The 18,185-nt window shown below is 41.9% G+C and overlaps 2 protein-coding genes across 4 annotated transcripts in view; both read right to left on the bottom strand.

The window, feature by feature from the left end:
* Ankfy1 (ankyrin repeat and FYVE domain containing 1) overlaps positions 1-10,163 on the bottom strand; it is a 73,489-nt gene extending 63,326 nt beyond the window's left edge. Inside the window, exon 1 of the mRNA XM_055597256.1 lies at positions 10,119-10,163. Coding sequence (XP_055453231.1) covers positions 10,119-10,128 — 10 coding nt within the window. The 5' untranslated portion in view covers positions 10,129-10,163. The remainder of the gene's footprint in view (positions 1-10,118) is intronic.
* Positions 10,164-13,608: 3,445 nt separating this feature from the next.
* The window catches only part of Ube2g1 (ubiquitin conjugating enzyme E2 G1), a 56,909-nt gene continuing 52,332 nt past the window's right edge, over positions 13,609-18,185 (bottom strand). For all 3 annotated transcript variants that reach the window (XM_055597316.1, XM_055597317.1, XM_055597318.1), the window contains one exon: positions 13,609-16,536. The gene's annotated coding sequence lies outside the window, so the exon portion shown is untranslated. The remainder of the gene's footprint in view (positions 16,537-18,185) is intronic.

Below are 18,185 nucleotides of genomic sequence, written 5' to 3' on the forward strand. Positions count from 1 at the left end.
GTAACTCCACTCCCAGGGGATCCAACACTGTCTTCTGGCCTCCACAAGCACCAGCACACAGACATACATTCAGGCAAGACCCTCATACACATGAGATAAAAATGAATAAACTCTCAAAAAACAAAAATTTTAAGTTACAGCATAATATACATAGTCTGGGGTATTTGCTTAGAAACGGATTCAATAAAAGGTGCAAAAGGCTAAATTCGAGCTTTGAAAAGCTTCTCCATGTATCTAATGTTCTGGCCTTTCCAGCTCAGAAGCACTAATCTGAGATGCAAGAGCTAACAGGAACCACAGGCTGAAGTGACCGATGGCAGAAGGAAGGGACTCAGGAATGACTCCTGGCTACTAATTTCTGCAGGACAGAAAAGCAATGAGGAGCACAACACACATGGCTAGCCAAGAATTCTGCCTCCCCCAGTGTTCCCCTGTTACTTTCTTTGTTGCTGTGATAAAAATTCTTAGCAAAAGCAACTAAAGGGGAAAGAGTTTATTTTGGCTCACAGTGTGGGGTCACCTGCATCCATCAGAGTGGAGAAGTAACAGCAGCAGGGGCTTGAGGCAGATGGTCACTTTGCAGCCACATAAGAAGCAGAGAGCAATGAACGCTCCTGCTCAGCTCACTTTCTCCTTTTTATACAACCCAGGATCCCAACCCAGGGAACAATGCCACCCACACAGGCAGATCTTCTCACTTCAATTAACTTCATCCAGATAATTCCTACAGGCATGCCAAAAGTTCCCTGTCCAGGTGACTTTAGAGCTCATCAAGTTGACAACTGAGATTAGCCAGCCCCATTCTCTTCTGGAAGTCACATTAAAAACAAAACTGCAAAGTGAGGTGTGGTAGTGCACACCTCGAATCCTAGCACTTCAGAGGCAGAGGCAGGTGGATCTCGGGAAGTTTCAGGCCAGCCTTATCTACACACAGTAATTCCTAGCCAGGGCTACATAGCAAGATCCTGTCTCAAAAACCGAACCAACCAAACAAACAAACAAAACTGAACACAAAGCTTCAGTTTCATTCATTTTCTCATTCCTAACATATTAGTTTGTACTGACTATGCAACAGGTTTTTCTGATTTCAGGTAACTGTTTTGTCTGCTTTAGCAGGCATAAGTGGCATATCACACATTTTTCAACACTGTAAAGCACTGATATGACTAGTTTTATAGGAGATAATGCAAAGGTCACTACCTAAGTAGCTCGTTTCCCCTGAAACTGCTGTAACCTAGAAATGTTTCCTGCTAGATATAATCACCTAGTGGTGTACTGAGAGCAGCAAAGTATGTCCCTGCGGTGGGTGGTCCAAATGAGACTCATATATATGATTGAATGCTTGGTCCTCAGCTAGTGGAACTGTCTGGAAAGGATTCAGAGGGTGGCCATGTTGGAGGTGTGTCACTGGGGGTGAGTATCAAGGTTTCGAAAGAAAGCACCATTCCCAGTGAGCTGTCTGCCTCCAGCTTCTGTGTGGATGGAAATGTGAACTCTCAGCTAGTGCTGCGGTGCCATACCTGCCTGCCTGCTGTCATGCTTCCTGCCTCCTCTAACTGTAAGCCCCCAATAAACTCTTCTATAAGTTGCCCTGGCTATGGTATCTTCACAACAATAGGAGGAAAAAAAATGACGACAGTCCCTGAGTGAGGTCCAGATGTCTGTTCTCCGCTTGGTCCCCAGATGGTGGCATCAATGGAGAAAATGTGTAAGCTTCAAGCTGCAGGACTTAGATGAAGGAAGTAAGCCACTGGGAGCAAGCGCTTAGGGGTGTGTGGCCACTTCCTTCTTATTCTCTGCTTCCTGGTAAACCACTAAGTGGACAACTCCTCTACTACACACTCCTGTGCCATGATACTCTGCGGAGTCAGGAGACACAAATAAAATCCTCTGAAACTGTGACCCAAATACATGTTTCCACCTCTGCAAATGAAGAGTATTTGTTCTTAGCTATGATACCCTGTTAGCAGCCTAGCCATCATCTGCATCTTCCAGAACTCTCCGGACATCTTTCCAATATCCAAGCAGGTTTCAACAGTCTCTCTCACATCAGTCTCAGAGGCTCCAATGTCTCTAACCAAATGACTCATCAACTGTTACAGCCTGCTTTCTGGCTTCCCAAATCTATGCCCTATACTGCAGTTACCGAGGCATGTATTAGACTAGGTTAGTCAGCCACTCCCTTGGCTGAACCTTTCAGCTGTTACTCTTTGGCCTGCAGAACACAGCCTCCAATGCTTAACCAATGCCCTTCAAAAGCTGGCCCTTGACATACGTTTCCAACCTCATGAATCCCACTACTCTTTTCACTGAGAACACTGATCTTTCCCAGGTCTCACAGCCCTACATTTTGAAAGACACCATTTTTCAAAGCCTGCCTTAACCACTAGCTCCTGAAATAATGACTACCCACAATACAATTCCCACCACTTTCCTAGAAAAATCTCTATCGATTCTGAATTTTTAAATAAAATCCTAAGCACTTTTCACCTTTTAACTAACAAGTTTATGTTGCTGCTTCTTAGACTTCAGAATTCTATGAACACAGACTTGACATGTGGCTACTCTCTTTCTACCACTGACTCCAGGCTCCACCTTCCACTCCAAGTTTATCTCATCTTCCTCCCTACAAGGCCTAGTAGGTGGAGCTTAACAAATACCAGGTCTAAATACCATCACAAAAGCCTGACTCAGCAAGATTCATTAGCTCTACTCTGATGTACCTAATCATTAGTGAATTGCTATTCTCCGTTCTTTGTGAAAGAAAATTTCCCAAGAACTACCTACCTATATAGCCCAGGCTACTCAGGAGGTAACCTAGAAGGATCATTTGAGCCCAAGAGTTCAACAGTCACAAACAAAAACATTCGTAAAAATAAAGTTAACAGGCACAGTGAAAGGGAAGTGTAGAGATAAGGAGGGATGGTATGGAAGGGATAATGTCCCAAATATCAACAGACTCGATCAATTGATTATCAAGGGCCAGGAACGTTTGTTGAATGAGTGAAGATAGACTTCAAACCTGTAGAGTTTCTTTGCCCATGCTGACTTCTGACGAAGCCCTTCTGGAACAGTGCTCTCCAACAGAACTTTCTGGGTGGCACAATGTTCTACTGATCTGCTTATCTCAGGGAGCCACTAGCCACACTGCTGCTGAGCACTTGGAATTCGACTAATGTCCCTGGGAACTAAGTGTTTACTAGCAGTCAATTTTAAGTTCAAGTGGCTGTACTGGCTTTTGGTTATACATTATACAATTGTCCCAGATATTTTCCTGACCAAATTCCACTAAATTAGTAAAAGTCCACAATCAACTGTGTAACAGACCACTTCTATGTTTGTTTGTTTTAATTTCACTTTGTGGGATCTGGAGCAATGACTTAGTGCTTAAGAACACTGGCTAGTTTTACAGAGAACCTAGATTCAATTCTCGCACCCACGCGATGCCTCACAAATACCTGTAACTTCAGTTCCAGGAGATCCAATGTCCTTTTTCTAGCTTCGTGGGTACCAGGTATGCACGTGGTACATATACATACATGCAAGCTGTACACTACAGACATAAAAATTAAACATTCTTTTAAAATTTTTCTCTCAGGCTGTGGTGGCACAGGCCTTTAATCCCAGTACTAGGGAGACAGAGGCAGGTGGAGCTCTGAGTTTGAGGCCAGCCTGTGCTACAGAGAAAGTTCAAGGGCAGCCAGGGCTACAAAGAAAAGTACAGCCAGGACTACAAAGAAAAACTCTGTCTGAAAAAAACAAAACAAAAGAACAAAAACAAATTTCTCCCCATTGTGACATAGATAAATGATACTAGGGACCAACATGGCAAGATGGCCTCAAGGGTGCGGCAGTGGCATGAATACTGTGGCAGTAACCAACAGCGCTCTAATTAGACTTGAGACTCACTCAATAAAAGGGAAACATGGCAGGTAATGGAACCTAATATAACTATTCAGTGCTAGCACAGGCAAGACTGTTACAGGAGAATCCACAATCACTATTTATTAACCCTGCATAATCCCTAAGAACCTATCAACACTTGTCCGTATACTCACAGATAAGTACAGTTTTCACCCCTCATCAAGGAAACTTCTCTTTGTAACAGACCATTACAGAAAATTACAACTAATCAAAATGCAGAGCTGTGAAGCCCTAATGGCTCTATCTACAAAATACTCATGCATCTGAGGTTCAGGATCATTTTAGAAGAGAGGAGAGAAAGAGTTTAAGAGCCAGAAGATCAGTAAGTTTTCCGTGAGATCGTGTCCCCTAGTAATTACCAGAAGTTACACCCATTAAGTCTCACAAACAAACTGCCCAAATGCCCAAAAGGAGGACATCAATGGATACACCAAAGTGAACTGAGAAAAGCCCACAAGGCCGCAACCCTACAAAAAGAACTAGAGGCAACTGAGGAAAGCTGGGAGGAGAGGTGGTCTTCTCCAGGTAGGAGCACACCAACTGGTTATCCAGTGCCAAATAGTCAGCCCAGAAAAGATGCATACAACTAACACTATACAAACTGAACAAGTTATATTTAGGAATGCTTATGCTTATATACATATATACATGCACACAGTAACAAAAAAAATGGCGTAAATTTGAAGGAGTAGGGAGGGATTTATGAGCAGCTTTGGAGGGACGAAAGGGAGAAATATATAAAGGGGGAATATTATAATCTCAAAAAAAATTTTTATGTGCTGAGAATAAACCCATGACAAACACTCTGTATCTTCAACTCAAAAATTACTTTATGAGGGTTGAAGTGATGGCTCAGTAGTAGAGCACTGGCTGCTCTTCCAGGAGTCCTGAGTTGGATTCCCAGCAACCACATGCTGGCTCACAACCATCAATAATGGGATCCCATGTCCTCTTCTGTCAGGCAAGCACACATGCAAATAGAGTACTCATATACATAAATAAATAAAAACCTTTAAAAAATAATTACACTTTATTTGCTAAGACTTAAATGTGCTGGAAAAAAAATTGTGGTGGCTTGAATTAAAAACAACCCTATAGAAGCTGAACAGAGGGCTCAAAGACTAAAAGCCCTGGCTGCTCTTCCAGAGGACCCAGGTTCCACTCCCAACACACACACTGCAGCTCACAACTGCCTGTAATTCCAGTTCCTGTGTTCTGACACCCACACACAGACATATAGGCAGGGAAAACACCAATGCACTAAACAGATAAGTAAATAAATGATTAATTAATTAAAAAAGAAAGATTGGCCCTATAGGCTCATATATTTGAATACACAGTCACCAGTGAGTGGATGTTTGAGAGGATTACAATGATTAGAAAGTACAGTCTTGTCAGATGAAGTGTGTCACTGGGGGGTGGACTCTGAGATCTCTCTCTCTGTGTCTCTGTCTCTCCCTCTCTGCCTCTCTTTGTCTGCCTAGGAACTGGGATGTAGTGTTTTTACCTCCTCTCCAAGCACCTGCCTGAATGCCACCATGTTCCCTACCATGATGGTAATTGACTAAGCCTCTCAAACTATAAGCAAGTTTCAAGATACCACAATTAAACACTTTGGTCATGCCAGGCATGGTGGTACATACCTGTAATCACAGCACTGGGGAGGGAGAGGCAGGTAGATCTCTGTGAGTTCGAGGTCAGCCTGATCTATAGAGTGAGTTCCAGGACACACACAGTTACACACAGAAACCCTGTCTCAAAAAACAAAAAAACAAAAAGCCTCGGTTGTGGTGTCTCTTCACAGCAATAGAACAGTAACTAGAAAGTAGTTTAAGAAAGCCAAGTATGGTTTACAGATCTGTAAGATAGGAGACACCATCTCAAAAACCAAGTACTGAGTGTTGGTTAGGGCACTCCTAGCAAACTGTAGTTTTTCAGAGTAATAAAGTTGAACGCACCAGTCTACATGATTTAGTTTGTTTTCTATTGCTGTGATAAAACCACAGCTTGGGAAGCAATGTGTTGATTTAGCTTCCATATTTCCTACCACAGTTTATTACGGAAGGCCAATGCAGGGACCTGGAGGGAGGAACTGAAGCAGAGGCCATGGAAGAATACTGGCTTGCTCAACCTGCTTTCTTAGAGAACCCAAGAGCTCTTATACCACCTGCCCAGAGGTGGCAACACCCATGTGATCTGACCCCTCCCAAATCAATCATCCATCAAGAAAATGCCAAACAGACTTGCCTACAATATGATGGAGGCAACGCCTCAAGTGAGATTCCCTCTAACCAGATACATCTAGGTTTGTATAAAGTTGACAAAAAAAGCAAGCCAACACAGGTGACAAGAAGCTGAAGGTTTACCCAAGCAGCTTGTCTGCGTGCTAAGTACTTCACCCATGTTGAGAGCATACTCAGCACATGCTCAACTATGGAGTTAGACCCTCAGGCCCCAAGCACCTTAAGGGATGATCAATAAATTACCAGAGCCTTCAAACCTAGGCATAATTCTGGGTTGAAGACAGAGTACGGAACAAAACAAGAAAAGCTTCTGCTTCACAGCATTCCCATGCAGAAAAGCTCTCAGAAACGACAAAGTAACAATTATCTGAAGAAGAGCTCACGAGCCATGAAGAGAAATGGTTTTGCAGGGACAACGCTGGAGGTAGAAGCATGCTGGAAACATTAGAAAACAGCCAGTTAGTGTGGCAGAGGCACAGTAAGCAAGAGGCAGGAAACAAGTTTCAGTATAAACTAGGACCAGTTCTCTTGAGAATTCAAGGTTATCTGAAATATGCCACAAGAGTTGGAAGGAGAGGGGGTCAAGAACAGGAGAGGTGGGGCTAGAGAGAGAGAGATCAGTGATTAAGAGCACCGGTTGCTCTTCCAGAGAACCCAGGTTCAATTCTCAACACTCACAGAGTGGCTCACAACCATTTGTAAACCCAGTTCAAAGGATCTGATGCCCTCTTCTGGCCTCATCAGGCATGCATGCAGTACACAAAACAGACGTGCAAGCATCTATACACATAACATCTATACACAAAACATCTATACACATAACAAAAAAATTTAGATTTTTAAAAGAAAAGGAGAGGTAAGACCTGACTTTGTGTGTAAGGTTTTATTACATTTACTCTTTCATTTGGAGGGGGCTGTCCCAGTTGTTGAGCACTAGGAGGGCTAGTGCGACAACCTGTGAAGCCAGTTCTCACCCCCACTGCACTGGTCAGAGAGCAGGTGTTCAGGCTTGCTGCAAGCCTGTAGCCACTGCGCTATTGCCCTAGCCGTGATTTTTATTCTTTTTGAGACAATGTCTGGTGTAGCCCTAGCTGGCCTTGAACCTGCCATGCAGATGAGGCTATCCTTTAACTGTTGATTCTCCTGCTTCTATCTCCCAAGGGTGGGAGCCACCATGTCTGCCATAGAACAGATTTGTTTTACAGAGAATGTAAAAAACTAAAAAGAGGCTGTGGATGAGTGAACTGAAGGAGAACATGGACACTTTTAAAATAATTCATTCAAGTTTGAAGAAAACACGGATTAGAACAACTGTAAAGGTTGCTCTAATGGAAATAGGTTGTACAAACTTGAAATAGAAATCACTTTTAGAGGCAGGGTATGGTAGCAAACCCCTTCTTTTAATCTAGGAAGACACTGGCAGACAGATCTCTGTGAGTTCCAAGCCAACCTTATTTACCCAGCAAGTTCCAGGCCCTCCAGGGCTAAAAGTGGGACACTGTGTTAAAAAACTAAAAAGGGGGAAAAAAAAATCTGCTTTTAGAATAGACTTGAGTTAAGTACCTGTATTCAGTCAAGTGAACAGCCAAAGGAAAAAGTATTCTATACAGGTCAGATAAGTTACTGTATGACTTGAGTACATAGTTTCTCAAGGTTCTGCTTACTATTCCTGAGCTATAATTCCTAAACATGAACCACCACCAAATAACCAACTACCAGAAAAATTTCCAGAGTATGCTGACAAATAATCTAAGCGTTACATCTCACAAAAATTTGCTATTTGTGTTTATGAATATTTCTGGACAGCAGCGAGCTCTGACAATTCTGATTAAAATACAAACAACAAAACCATGAGCAGCATAAGAAATATTCCACAAAATATCTTTAGCTAATTTCCTTTCTCTTTGCTTTCCTCAAATTTTCCTAGGTGAACTTTGCAACATCACTTCTAAATAGTCTTAGCTGGGATTTAGGAGTGTAAATAGGGTAAAGTGTTTAGCCTAAGATTATCTATTATCTCCCTATCACTTCATCCCTGCAACAAATTTATTCCTGGAAGGATGTTTTGTTTGAGGTTAAGGTATATATATGGTCCACTGGCTCGATATATGTGTCTAATCAGCTCAAAGCAACCAAAAGTAAACAATCAGTATGCTGACCTCAGTCTGTAAGAACTCCCACAACTGGAGCCTGGGTGCACAGTGCGTGCTCCAATAAAAGTACTGAATGAAAAACTGCACCTTCCATGAGCTGAAACTTGGAACTGCATTTCCCCCCCACTCGTTTCTTCCTGAAGCACTCTACTCACTGCTCACGACCTCACGCAAGTCCTCCTGAGCCTTCTCCACACCTTACCGCTGAGCAAGATACAATTCACTGGCTGCCGCCAGTGCACGGCACCCTGTGCTTTACACGCCATCTACTTCCTTTTCGGTCACGGTTTCTTCTATCCCAGGCAGGCTGTGCATGACCTTAAACTCCTTATCCTTCTGCCTCCAACCTCCCAAATGCTGAATGAGCTACAAGCATGGAATCACCACACCCAGCTCTGTCAGTCCCTTTGCTTCCTCCTCTTCTTTGGGACAGTGTTCACCTGAGGTTCCATCTCCAAAATGTTTAACATGGTAGAAAAAGTAAAAATGAAAACTGCTACCAGTCCCAGCCATAACTCTGGCTTCAGCTCACTTAGCCATAAAGGGCAAACAACATACCTGACAGGCCTAATTCTTTTTGTTTTGTTTTTGTTTTCAAGACAGGGTTTCTCTGTGTAGCCTTGGCTGTCCTGGACTCCTTTTGTAGGCCAGGCTGGCCTCTAACTCAGAGATCGGCCTGCCTCTGCCTCCCCAAGTACTGGAATTACAGGCGTGACCAACCAGGCCTGGCTCTTCCTATTATTAGTGTTAAACCTAACTTAAATCAGAGAAGCCTTTACAAACTGTCATGCTACTCAAATCTTAGCTCAATAAATGATAGGTTTGGTCAAAGCTTAAAGGCAAAACAAACAAAAAAATCCAAAGTAGGCCAGGTCTTGATGAAGCACCCTTCAGCAACTCAATAAAGTCCAATAAGAAGTGTTTTCCTCCAACTATGAGGTACAACGAAGAACACACAGGCCAGGTCTAATACCACTGGTATCCCTAGTAGGTAACTGGCCATCTCCGGGCTTTCTTCCCTCTGTACAGGAAAGCTTTGACAAGCAAAGATCCTAACATCACATGGAGGGCGGATGCACGGGAGAGACCAGATGCCTTCACCTGCAGTGTCGTAAAGAGTACGCTAGAAGAGACGGTAAGGACTAAACCAGGAGGTAAAGAAATCGAGGTCTGGCTTTAGCGCACCTCTTACGAGCAGGGTGACCTTGGTTAACTCCCTTACTAAGGAAACCTCTTCTCTTGCCCCCTTTGTGAACCCCAGACAATCTCGGCGTGTCCGCCTGCCGGGATTGCCAAAAAGCCCAGACCCTACAGCGCGCGCCCTAGAAGCCTGTCGCCCAGTTGCAGACCCAGCTCTTCCCGATCTCTAGCAAGGAAAAGTCCTAAGCTCTTCCGCAGGCAAGCGATGCACCCCTTCCGGATGCAGGACCTGCCATGACAGCAGTTTCGATTTCCTAAGAAGAGGGGCACTTCCCTCGCCTTTCCAGCATCGCTGGCACAAGGAGCCTCCTCTATAGCCTTCCCGAGCCTCGCGGCTGTGCTCGACCCCGTCACCGGAGCCCGCTCCCGTTCTGAGCCCCCCGGGTCCCGGGAAGCCAGAGTGCTGAAGGGGCGTTGCCATAGGAACGGCGCAGAGGCCCCAGGCCCAGGGAGCCCCGAGACGCTAGACAGGAGGGCTCGAGAGACACGCGGTGCCCCGTGCGACCACACCCGGACAACCTCTCCCCGGCCTTCTGTTCTCAGCTAGTAGCGCCCCAGCAGCTACGCGCCTTCCCGTGCCGCTCCACAAATTCCCTACCTTCCGCCATGTCGGGTCCGGCCCTGCCTGCAGCCTCGCGAGAGGTGGCGGTGAAACAGTCACCAAGTCTCGCGAGAATTGAGTAGAGGCGTGGCAAAAGGAGGAGACCAAGACCACAAGAGTTGAATGAGAATGAAGCGGGAAAGGAACACCCGGTAGAGCAGAGGTTTTTTTCTCCTACTATGTATTTTGGAGGATTTGCCAAACGCAGACTGGGTCTCTTTTTCCAGGCGATCTTCAGGGCACAGCGTATGTGGACTACTCTGATGCAGAACCTGCTGATCTTTAAGTTAAATTGTATCCATGTGAGACGCTGTCAGAAAACTTGAATGATAGCATTTTGTCCAGGGCTTTGGGAATTTTATGGCCAGATCCAGACTACAACTCGGCTGTCAATCACCGCATGCACACTGGCTACTTAAGTGTAGGCTGCGAAAACCGCAAGGCTATATTAATTAAAGACCAACGTTGTGTAAGCAAAATGGTGAGACCCATGAGGTCAAAGTGGAAAAGCCAAATAAACCTGGGAGCTAATAAGGTCCAGGACAGGACCATGGAAGAAAAATGAGAAAGCAATAAGTAGATGTTGGAAAAAGGAAACACAGGAAAGGAAGGCAGATTTGTAAGCCTCTGTTGAAAGTGAGAATGAGTAGATGATTTGATAATAACAAAAAAAGGGTGTAATATACCTAGATAACAGTAGCCTTTTCAAAACTTTTTTTTTTTTTTCCCCTTCCCGGCTGTGTGTGGTGGGGTCGGAGACTGAGATAGTTTCTTTACATAACCCTGGCTGTCCTGGAACTATGTAGAACAGACTAGCCTTGAACCGACAGAGATCCGCCTGCCTCTGCCTGGGACTAAAGGCATGCGCCCCCACACCTGCTTTACATACTTTCCCTTGGCCTGTTTAACATGTATATTTAGCACACTTGAAGCCTCTGCTTCAACAAAAAGGTTTCTTATATTCAGGAGAAAAAAATAATAATAATGTAGCAACAGCTAAGAAAGTGGTGCCTTAGAGGGCAGCCAGGATTTTAGGAAGATCTACCACAATTATAGTGGGTAATGAAATGGAGCGATGAGGAATTTGGAGTTGATCATAAAAACGTTGGCCAAGGGCTAAAAATTTGAGGAGGAGGCAACCCTGGCTGAAAAACAGAAAATGGAAGAGGGAAGAGCACTGGAATACATTAAGAACAATTATGTGCTAAAAACTGATATGCCAATTGTAGCAGACTAGAGGAAAGAAAATATGGGCAGGGCAGAGTACTGCACTGGGCAAGCCGCATGTGGGTAAAGAACACATTAAGATGGGGGACACAGTATTTATTAGTTTCAGTAGAAGTGCCAGAGCTCAAAGTTTCTCTGTCTGATGAGAATGGCTCATAGGTGTTTCAAATGTTGAGCTTATGAAACCTACAGGTGGCTAGGTGGGGCAGCCCTGGGCATAAACATTCACTTGTTTGGAAAAAAGATACTCAAGCTCCTAACACTAAATTGACTTAAGTGGTTGAAAAGTGCTCTCATAGCTGATATGTTTTGCATCTTGTTCTCTTTACCTTACTTTGCAGCCCCAGTAAATTAACCTAAGTCTGTTTCTTTATTCTTGGGGAGGAGGGGGCAGTTCTCCTGTAGTCTAAGCTGGTCTCAAACTCCCACTTCCCAAGTGGCAGTGATATCAGAGGCACTGGTTCAGACTTGTTTCCTCTTGAGATACTATTGCCCTGGATGATCATTCTAAGAATTTGACATCCTTTTTGATGCAAGTAACAAAAGCTGCTATTAAAGAGGGGCTTGGTTAATAGAAACAGGGTTTCTAGTGATACTATGAACATTCAAGTGCCATGTTTTAAATAGGGTATGTGTGAAGGTGTAGCATGGGTTTGCAGAGGCCAAAGGTCAAGGTATCTTCATTTGCACTTTACCATACACATACACAAACACACACACATTTGTTAAGAGGATCTAGCTGTCCTGAACTCCTACTGTAGACCAGGGTGGACCCAAACTCAAGAGATCCACCTGCCTTTGCCTCCATAGTGCTGGGATTAAAGATGCACCCCAACACACCCAGCTTACTTTTATTTTTTGCTAAGTCACTGAAACTGGAGCTCCCATATTTGGCTGGACTGACGGACCAAGAAGTGCCTCCTACTCCATCTACCCAACACTGGAATTTTAGGCAAGCACTGCTGTGCTGGAGATCTGAACTCTGGTCCTCATACTTGCATTGTAAACACTTTACCAAATTGAACCATCTCTCCAGCCCTTTGTGTTTTTGTGGTGCTAGGGATTAAACCCAGGGCTTTAAACACTATGCAGGTCTTTGACACTAGGATAACACCCTCAGCCCTACAATTATTTCTAATAGATACTACTGCAGAAAGTCATTTTCCTTGCCTTAGGCTTTCTGTGCAGCGTGTATCTGGCTGTCAAAAGATGTCTGATCCACTTCATTTATTTGAACAGGATTCAAAAGTCAGTTATCATGTCACTAAAGATACCAATCAGCAAGCCAAAATAATCCTAACTTGGCAGCCAGACTGCACACCTGAAACCAACCAACCAGAAAGTAATTTTCTCTGCAAACTAAATTCTGGTGAGTCGAGTTCTGCAGGCTTCCGGAAAATGAAGTTTAAATTGCATAAGGTAGTTCCTCATTTTCTTGAAGGCAAGGGAAAAGAAAAACTCCTTGGAAGCCTAGTGCCTAGCACACAGAACTTAATGCCAGAGTCAACAACCTGTTCATTTGCATTTGAAACTGCATGCAAATAAACATTAAACATTATTTACCTACTGATGATTATGTATAAAATTGAGTTCAGGAGCAGTATCTAGTTCCTTCCATAACAATTTCATTCAAAACATATTTATCAGGGTTAGAATTTTTTTCTTGTATCTAATTTAGCTTTAAGGCTCCGTATTTTTTTCACTTAGTAAGGAAGAGGCCAAACAGCTACTGGGAACTTATGGATGAGCATCATACATCACATCAGTTACATTTCTACACTAAATCATATAAACTATCTGAGGACTCAAGACAAGAGGCCACATACTGTTATCTTTAAAAGAAAGCAAGTGTTCAGCCATGTCTCTTTAGCCACTAAGTCACACCCAGCAGGGATGGCAATTTGCTTAGAGCGTAGGTGGTTTCATCCAGTTCACGTTTAAGTCTAGGTTCCTCGTAGATTAGCAAATCCAGGCTAGTTTAAGCAAGACAGATCCCCAATAATGTTCTGCCAAATGCTCACTTTAAGCATCTGAGTCACCATTAACAGAAACTCTGATGAAATGTGGCCATGTATTGGAAATTTAAAGAGCATTTTGCCAGATTGAAGTCAAATTAACTGCTTTCAAATTCCTTTCTTAAATAAAGCTTGTGAATCCATCAAAGTTTCTGTGTGTATCATTTGGTGTTACATGCTGTTTATATACAAAGCATCCCACAACTTGCTTGAGACCTACAACCTAAAACCAAAATAGCTCATAATACAGCCTCTAAGTCATCATTTATTGATTTATAGAGCACCCATCACATGATTAAGGTGCTTTACAATACAGTAAACATCACAACAAAACTCACATAAATACAGTCAACAAATTACAGAACTAAAAAGAAAAACTGGAATGAAGCAACAGTATGTCAAACTTCAAAAATGTTGAGAAGCAGCAGTACAAAAAAGGGTAATTCACCAACTACAGACCAGACAAAGAAACACAGGCACCAAGACCCAAAGTAAGTAGTTTCGTAGAAAGTGAATGAGCATATAAATAAAATTTCACAACTGGGAACAAAGGCTATTAAATTATACTATGACACCCAGGTGATCACAGAATAGGAAAACCAAATGTTTGAGCATTACCTTCTAATGACAAGAAAATCAACCTCATATGGATTTAAACTCAAGAGGCCATAAAGCCACCAATATCACCCCATTACAAAAACAGACTAAAATGTGAAAGCCTCTACAAGAACCAGGAACAAATTAAGTAACAGCCAACAGTTCTATGTCTAAAAGGGTTCTGTGGGTGCAGCTGGTGGTTGGCATAGGTGGCAGGGGTTTGGGGTAGTGATGGGACATTTTCTAAAATAGCCTCACACTAATGATGAAACATTAGTGGGACAAAAGCCACTTGGTTTAGTGTCACCTGAGTGTGAGTTTTAAATCAAATGTAGAGGCATTTAAATCCACATTATCAGATGAACAGTAGGAAAGGCACAGCTGACACCTCTGACATAATTAAGTCCTAACAGGCTTCTGTTTCATGTGTAGAGCATGGTCAGGGAAAGAGCTTCTGGAGAAAGGCAATCACTCTTAGCTTTCCAGTAGTCCTTATCTAGCCCAAAGAACCAGTTATCCTAAAGTAAATACATTACATACTTGTAAGTTCAGAAATAGCTGTCCCTGAGTTGCTAGGTCATTCACCACTTGCTGAGCAGTCAAACCCTGGATTTTATTTCAACAGACTGTTACAGTTACAGCAGCAGGAGACCAAAAGTCTAACTGCACATTTGCCAAAGCCACCACTGTGGGGCCAATCCCTTGTGGGATGACAGTAGCTGCAGAGTAACACTTCTAGGCTTCCGTCGGGGCACGTGTCTGTTTCTTGAAGAGAATGAGGCTCCAACAAAATCAAAACAAGGTGTTCACAGCTTCTCCACGTCTGTGGGTTTCGATGTTAACAGGATTTCACAGTGCTTCAGAGAAAACCGTCGTTTAAAAATGTCACTGTTATAACTCCAGCTCCATTGATTTCCTCTCTGCTCTAAAAAGACCTCAGAGGTTGAAAGGTCTGACTTTGACAGGCATCCTTTCATTCCCTCCTCTGCCAAAAGACTTATCCAAACCCCATGGGCAGAGCCACACCTATTCTCACAATCAAACACCATCAAGTAACAGGCACTGTCTTTCACTCTAGCTCTTATATGCTAAACACTACTTCCCATTCTCAGCTAAAACCAGAAAAGGAACGGAGGCTGTCTTTAATACTGAATGTACTAACATTACCCATCACCAAAGTTGTTTTAGAAAGCTGTTAAGAAAACATACTTATGATCAAACAAAATTCAAATCTATGTCAGTGACAAAATCTGTATGTCAGTTAACAAAGGACTCACCCCTGTAATGCTTTCAGATTCAGATAAAGAACCTTAACAGAACCCAGTCTGTATACTGCCATGGCCAAAAGATTTTCAAGTATTAAAGTTGTTTGCATAAGAAATCAACCTGAGAATTTTCTAAACTTCACTTCTCTGGTACTCAGTACTACAACCTTCATTTAATACAATAAAAGCCAACAACTTGACAATTATTGGAAAAAAATTATATTTTGGAAGAACTCACTACATAAGGTGACAAAATTCCAAAATCAAATTACATGAAAATATACATCGCAATTTCTTTGTACAATAGGTGAGGAAAATCTGCAGTAATGAAGAAACAAAGAAATATGACAGAGTAAGGAGAAGGTAAGAGGACACCTAGCATGTTTAATAGCAGTCCCAGATGTAGAAAGCCTGTAGCTGCGCATGCTGTATTAATCCAACCTTAATATTGGGCAACATAAGGGAAAACCAAATCTGGATTTTTGTATTGTTGGGAATAAATTTCACTAAGTTGAACTTAGAACAGACTTTACATTTTTTTTTTTTTTCCTTTTTTCCTTTTAAAGTTCTCAGGAGATAATGACTAGGATCAAGAGCTCTCAACAGCCAGAAAATGTTATTGCTACATCCAATCCAAAAGACAGGTGAATCAGAGTACAAAAAGGACAAAGCACCTAGTGATGACCCCAACTCTGAAGTCATCATGAAAAAATCAAGTAATTTACTAGTATTTCAGTATTTTAACTAAATGATTTGAGAACTTTCTGGCAGAGGAGATAAAAGAAAAGGGGAGTATGTCAAAACAAAGAAAATACAAAAGATTAGTAAATGGAAAAAGTATAATGAAGACTCAATGGTTTAAAGGAAATTATATGGAAACTTTTAATCCTTATTGGTTTTCACCTGACATGCTTTAAGGAATCTTTTCGAACTGATAAGAAACAATGAATGGGTAAAGAAAACCTGCTAAAGTCTTTTAGAATTTACACGATTCTTATTCTACTACAAGAAAGCATTATTTGGTACAAGGTGTGTTTGTGGATGTACATGAATAGTATATATATTATCCGGATCATGTTGTGCTATGTACAGGTCTTTACAATTCTTCCTGAAGGTTAAAACAGTTCATTAGAATTCAAAATGCGTAATCATCTGTAAGTTGGCACTTGTTAGGCTCTTGTCAGCATTAATGACTGGCATGTTTTATTGCAGCCCAGTTCCAGCCAGAGTTTGCCAACTTGTTACAACAGAAGTCCAGCAATACGTGGGTAGAGTGCAGGAAAAACAGTGCTGTGTTTCTCAATTGGAGACCTACAACAGAACAAACAGCATCATGTAATAAATGTATAAACTACAATAAATAACTGGGTCGAACTATTATTTATATTCATGATTTCATCTGAAGTGCATTTTTGTGCTTGTTTATCATACAAGCACACACTAACCACACACACCTATATACTTTTACATTATTATAAAATTTTTTGAAAAATGAAGGGCTAAGAAGGTGACACCCACCTCTAATCTTAGCACTCAGGAAATTGAGACACCAAAACCATGAATTTGAGGCCAGCCAGAGCTACAGAGCAAGACCTTGTCTTAAAAAATTAAATCGTTGCAGGCTGGAGTAAGAGCTCAGGAGTTAAGAACACTTGTTACTGTTCCAGTGAATCTCACAACCATTTGTTTCAAAGAATCTGATACCTTCTGACACACATATAAACATGAAAGCAAAACACTCATATATACATAAAATATCTGAAGAAAATTTTAAGTAAGTCCTTAAATTAAATAAAATTTACAAGTCAATTTAGGTTCTTTGATCAGGCCAGCCTCATACGGCTAGTGGCAGGCACAATGAGTAATACAAATAATAATCAGCTGCATTTTACAGCAGTACTTTAGATTTTTCAATAATCCAAATGTCTTTCATTTATATCACACCCAGAAATCACAAACAGATTATTTAAAAACAAAGTGATGTGGAGGTTGGAGAGATGGTTCAGCATCTTGCCCCTGCAGACCACCTGAGGTAAGCTCCCAGCACCTAGGTTGAGTGGCTTAAAATTTCAGGTCCACAGGATGTGAAATCTGTGGGCTATGTGGGCACCTGCACTTGTACACACACACACACACACACACACACACACACACACACACACACACTAAAAGTAATAAAAATACAGTGACTTGAAAATTTGGAAATATTGAGGATGTGTAGAAAAACAATATAAGATTACTATATTTTCAACTTGTTTAATTTTATCCAACATTTTGCATTCAGTTCAAATCTATTTTTTCCATGGCACCTCCCACAAATGATGGCCTCAAATCAAACAGACTATAAATCAAGAATACATGTAAGGGCTGGAGAAATGACTCAGCAGTTGGAGCACCGAGTCCTCTTTAAAAAAAACAAAACAAACAAACAAACACCTGGGTTCAGTCCCTAGAACCCACATGGAGACTAACAACTAACTGTCTCACACTCCAGTTCCAGGGGTATCTGGTGTCTTCTTCTGGCCTCCACAGGCACTACACAAATATGGTGACAAAATACATAAAACAAAAACAAATGTCAAAAAAATTTAAGAAGCACATTTATTTAAAGCAAACAAACAAACAAACAAAAAAAAAAAAAAAAAACACCCTACCATCTTAGCAAATCTTTATGATGTGCCAGGTATTGTTAGGTGTTTCACAAATTTCAGTAAGTAAAAATCACATGAAGTTTCCCCCCTCTGTACAGAAAAGTAAGTTATTACACAGCTAACAATGAGGGTTTCTAGTCACACAAGGTTCAAGTTTCACGAGTAGACCCTTGCAGAGTCTTTACTCTAGCAATGTGGACTTTGAGAATATACACTGCAGAGACAGAACACAAAAACAACTTCTATTACCGCTCCATTTTTAGACCACATGTCTCAGCTGCTTTTCTATGTAAGATACTATGACCAAGT

This window comes from Psammomys obesus, unplaced genomic scaffold, assembly GCF_907164565.1.
Source record: "Psammomys obesus unplaced genomic scaffold, mPsaObe1.curated_primary_1811, whole genome shotgun sequence".
Taxonomy (NCBI): domain Eukaryota; kingdom Metazoa; phylum Chordata; class Mammalia; order Rodentia; family Muridae; genus Psammomys; species Psammomys obesus.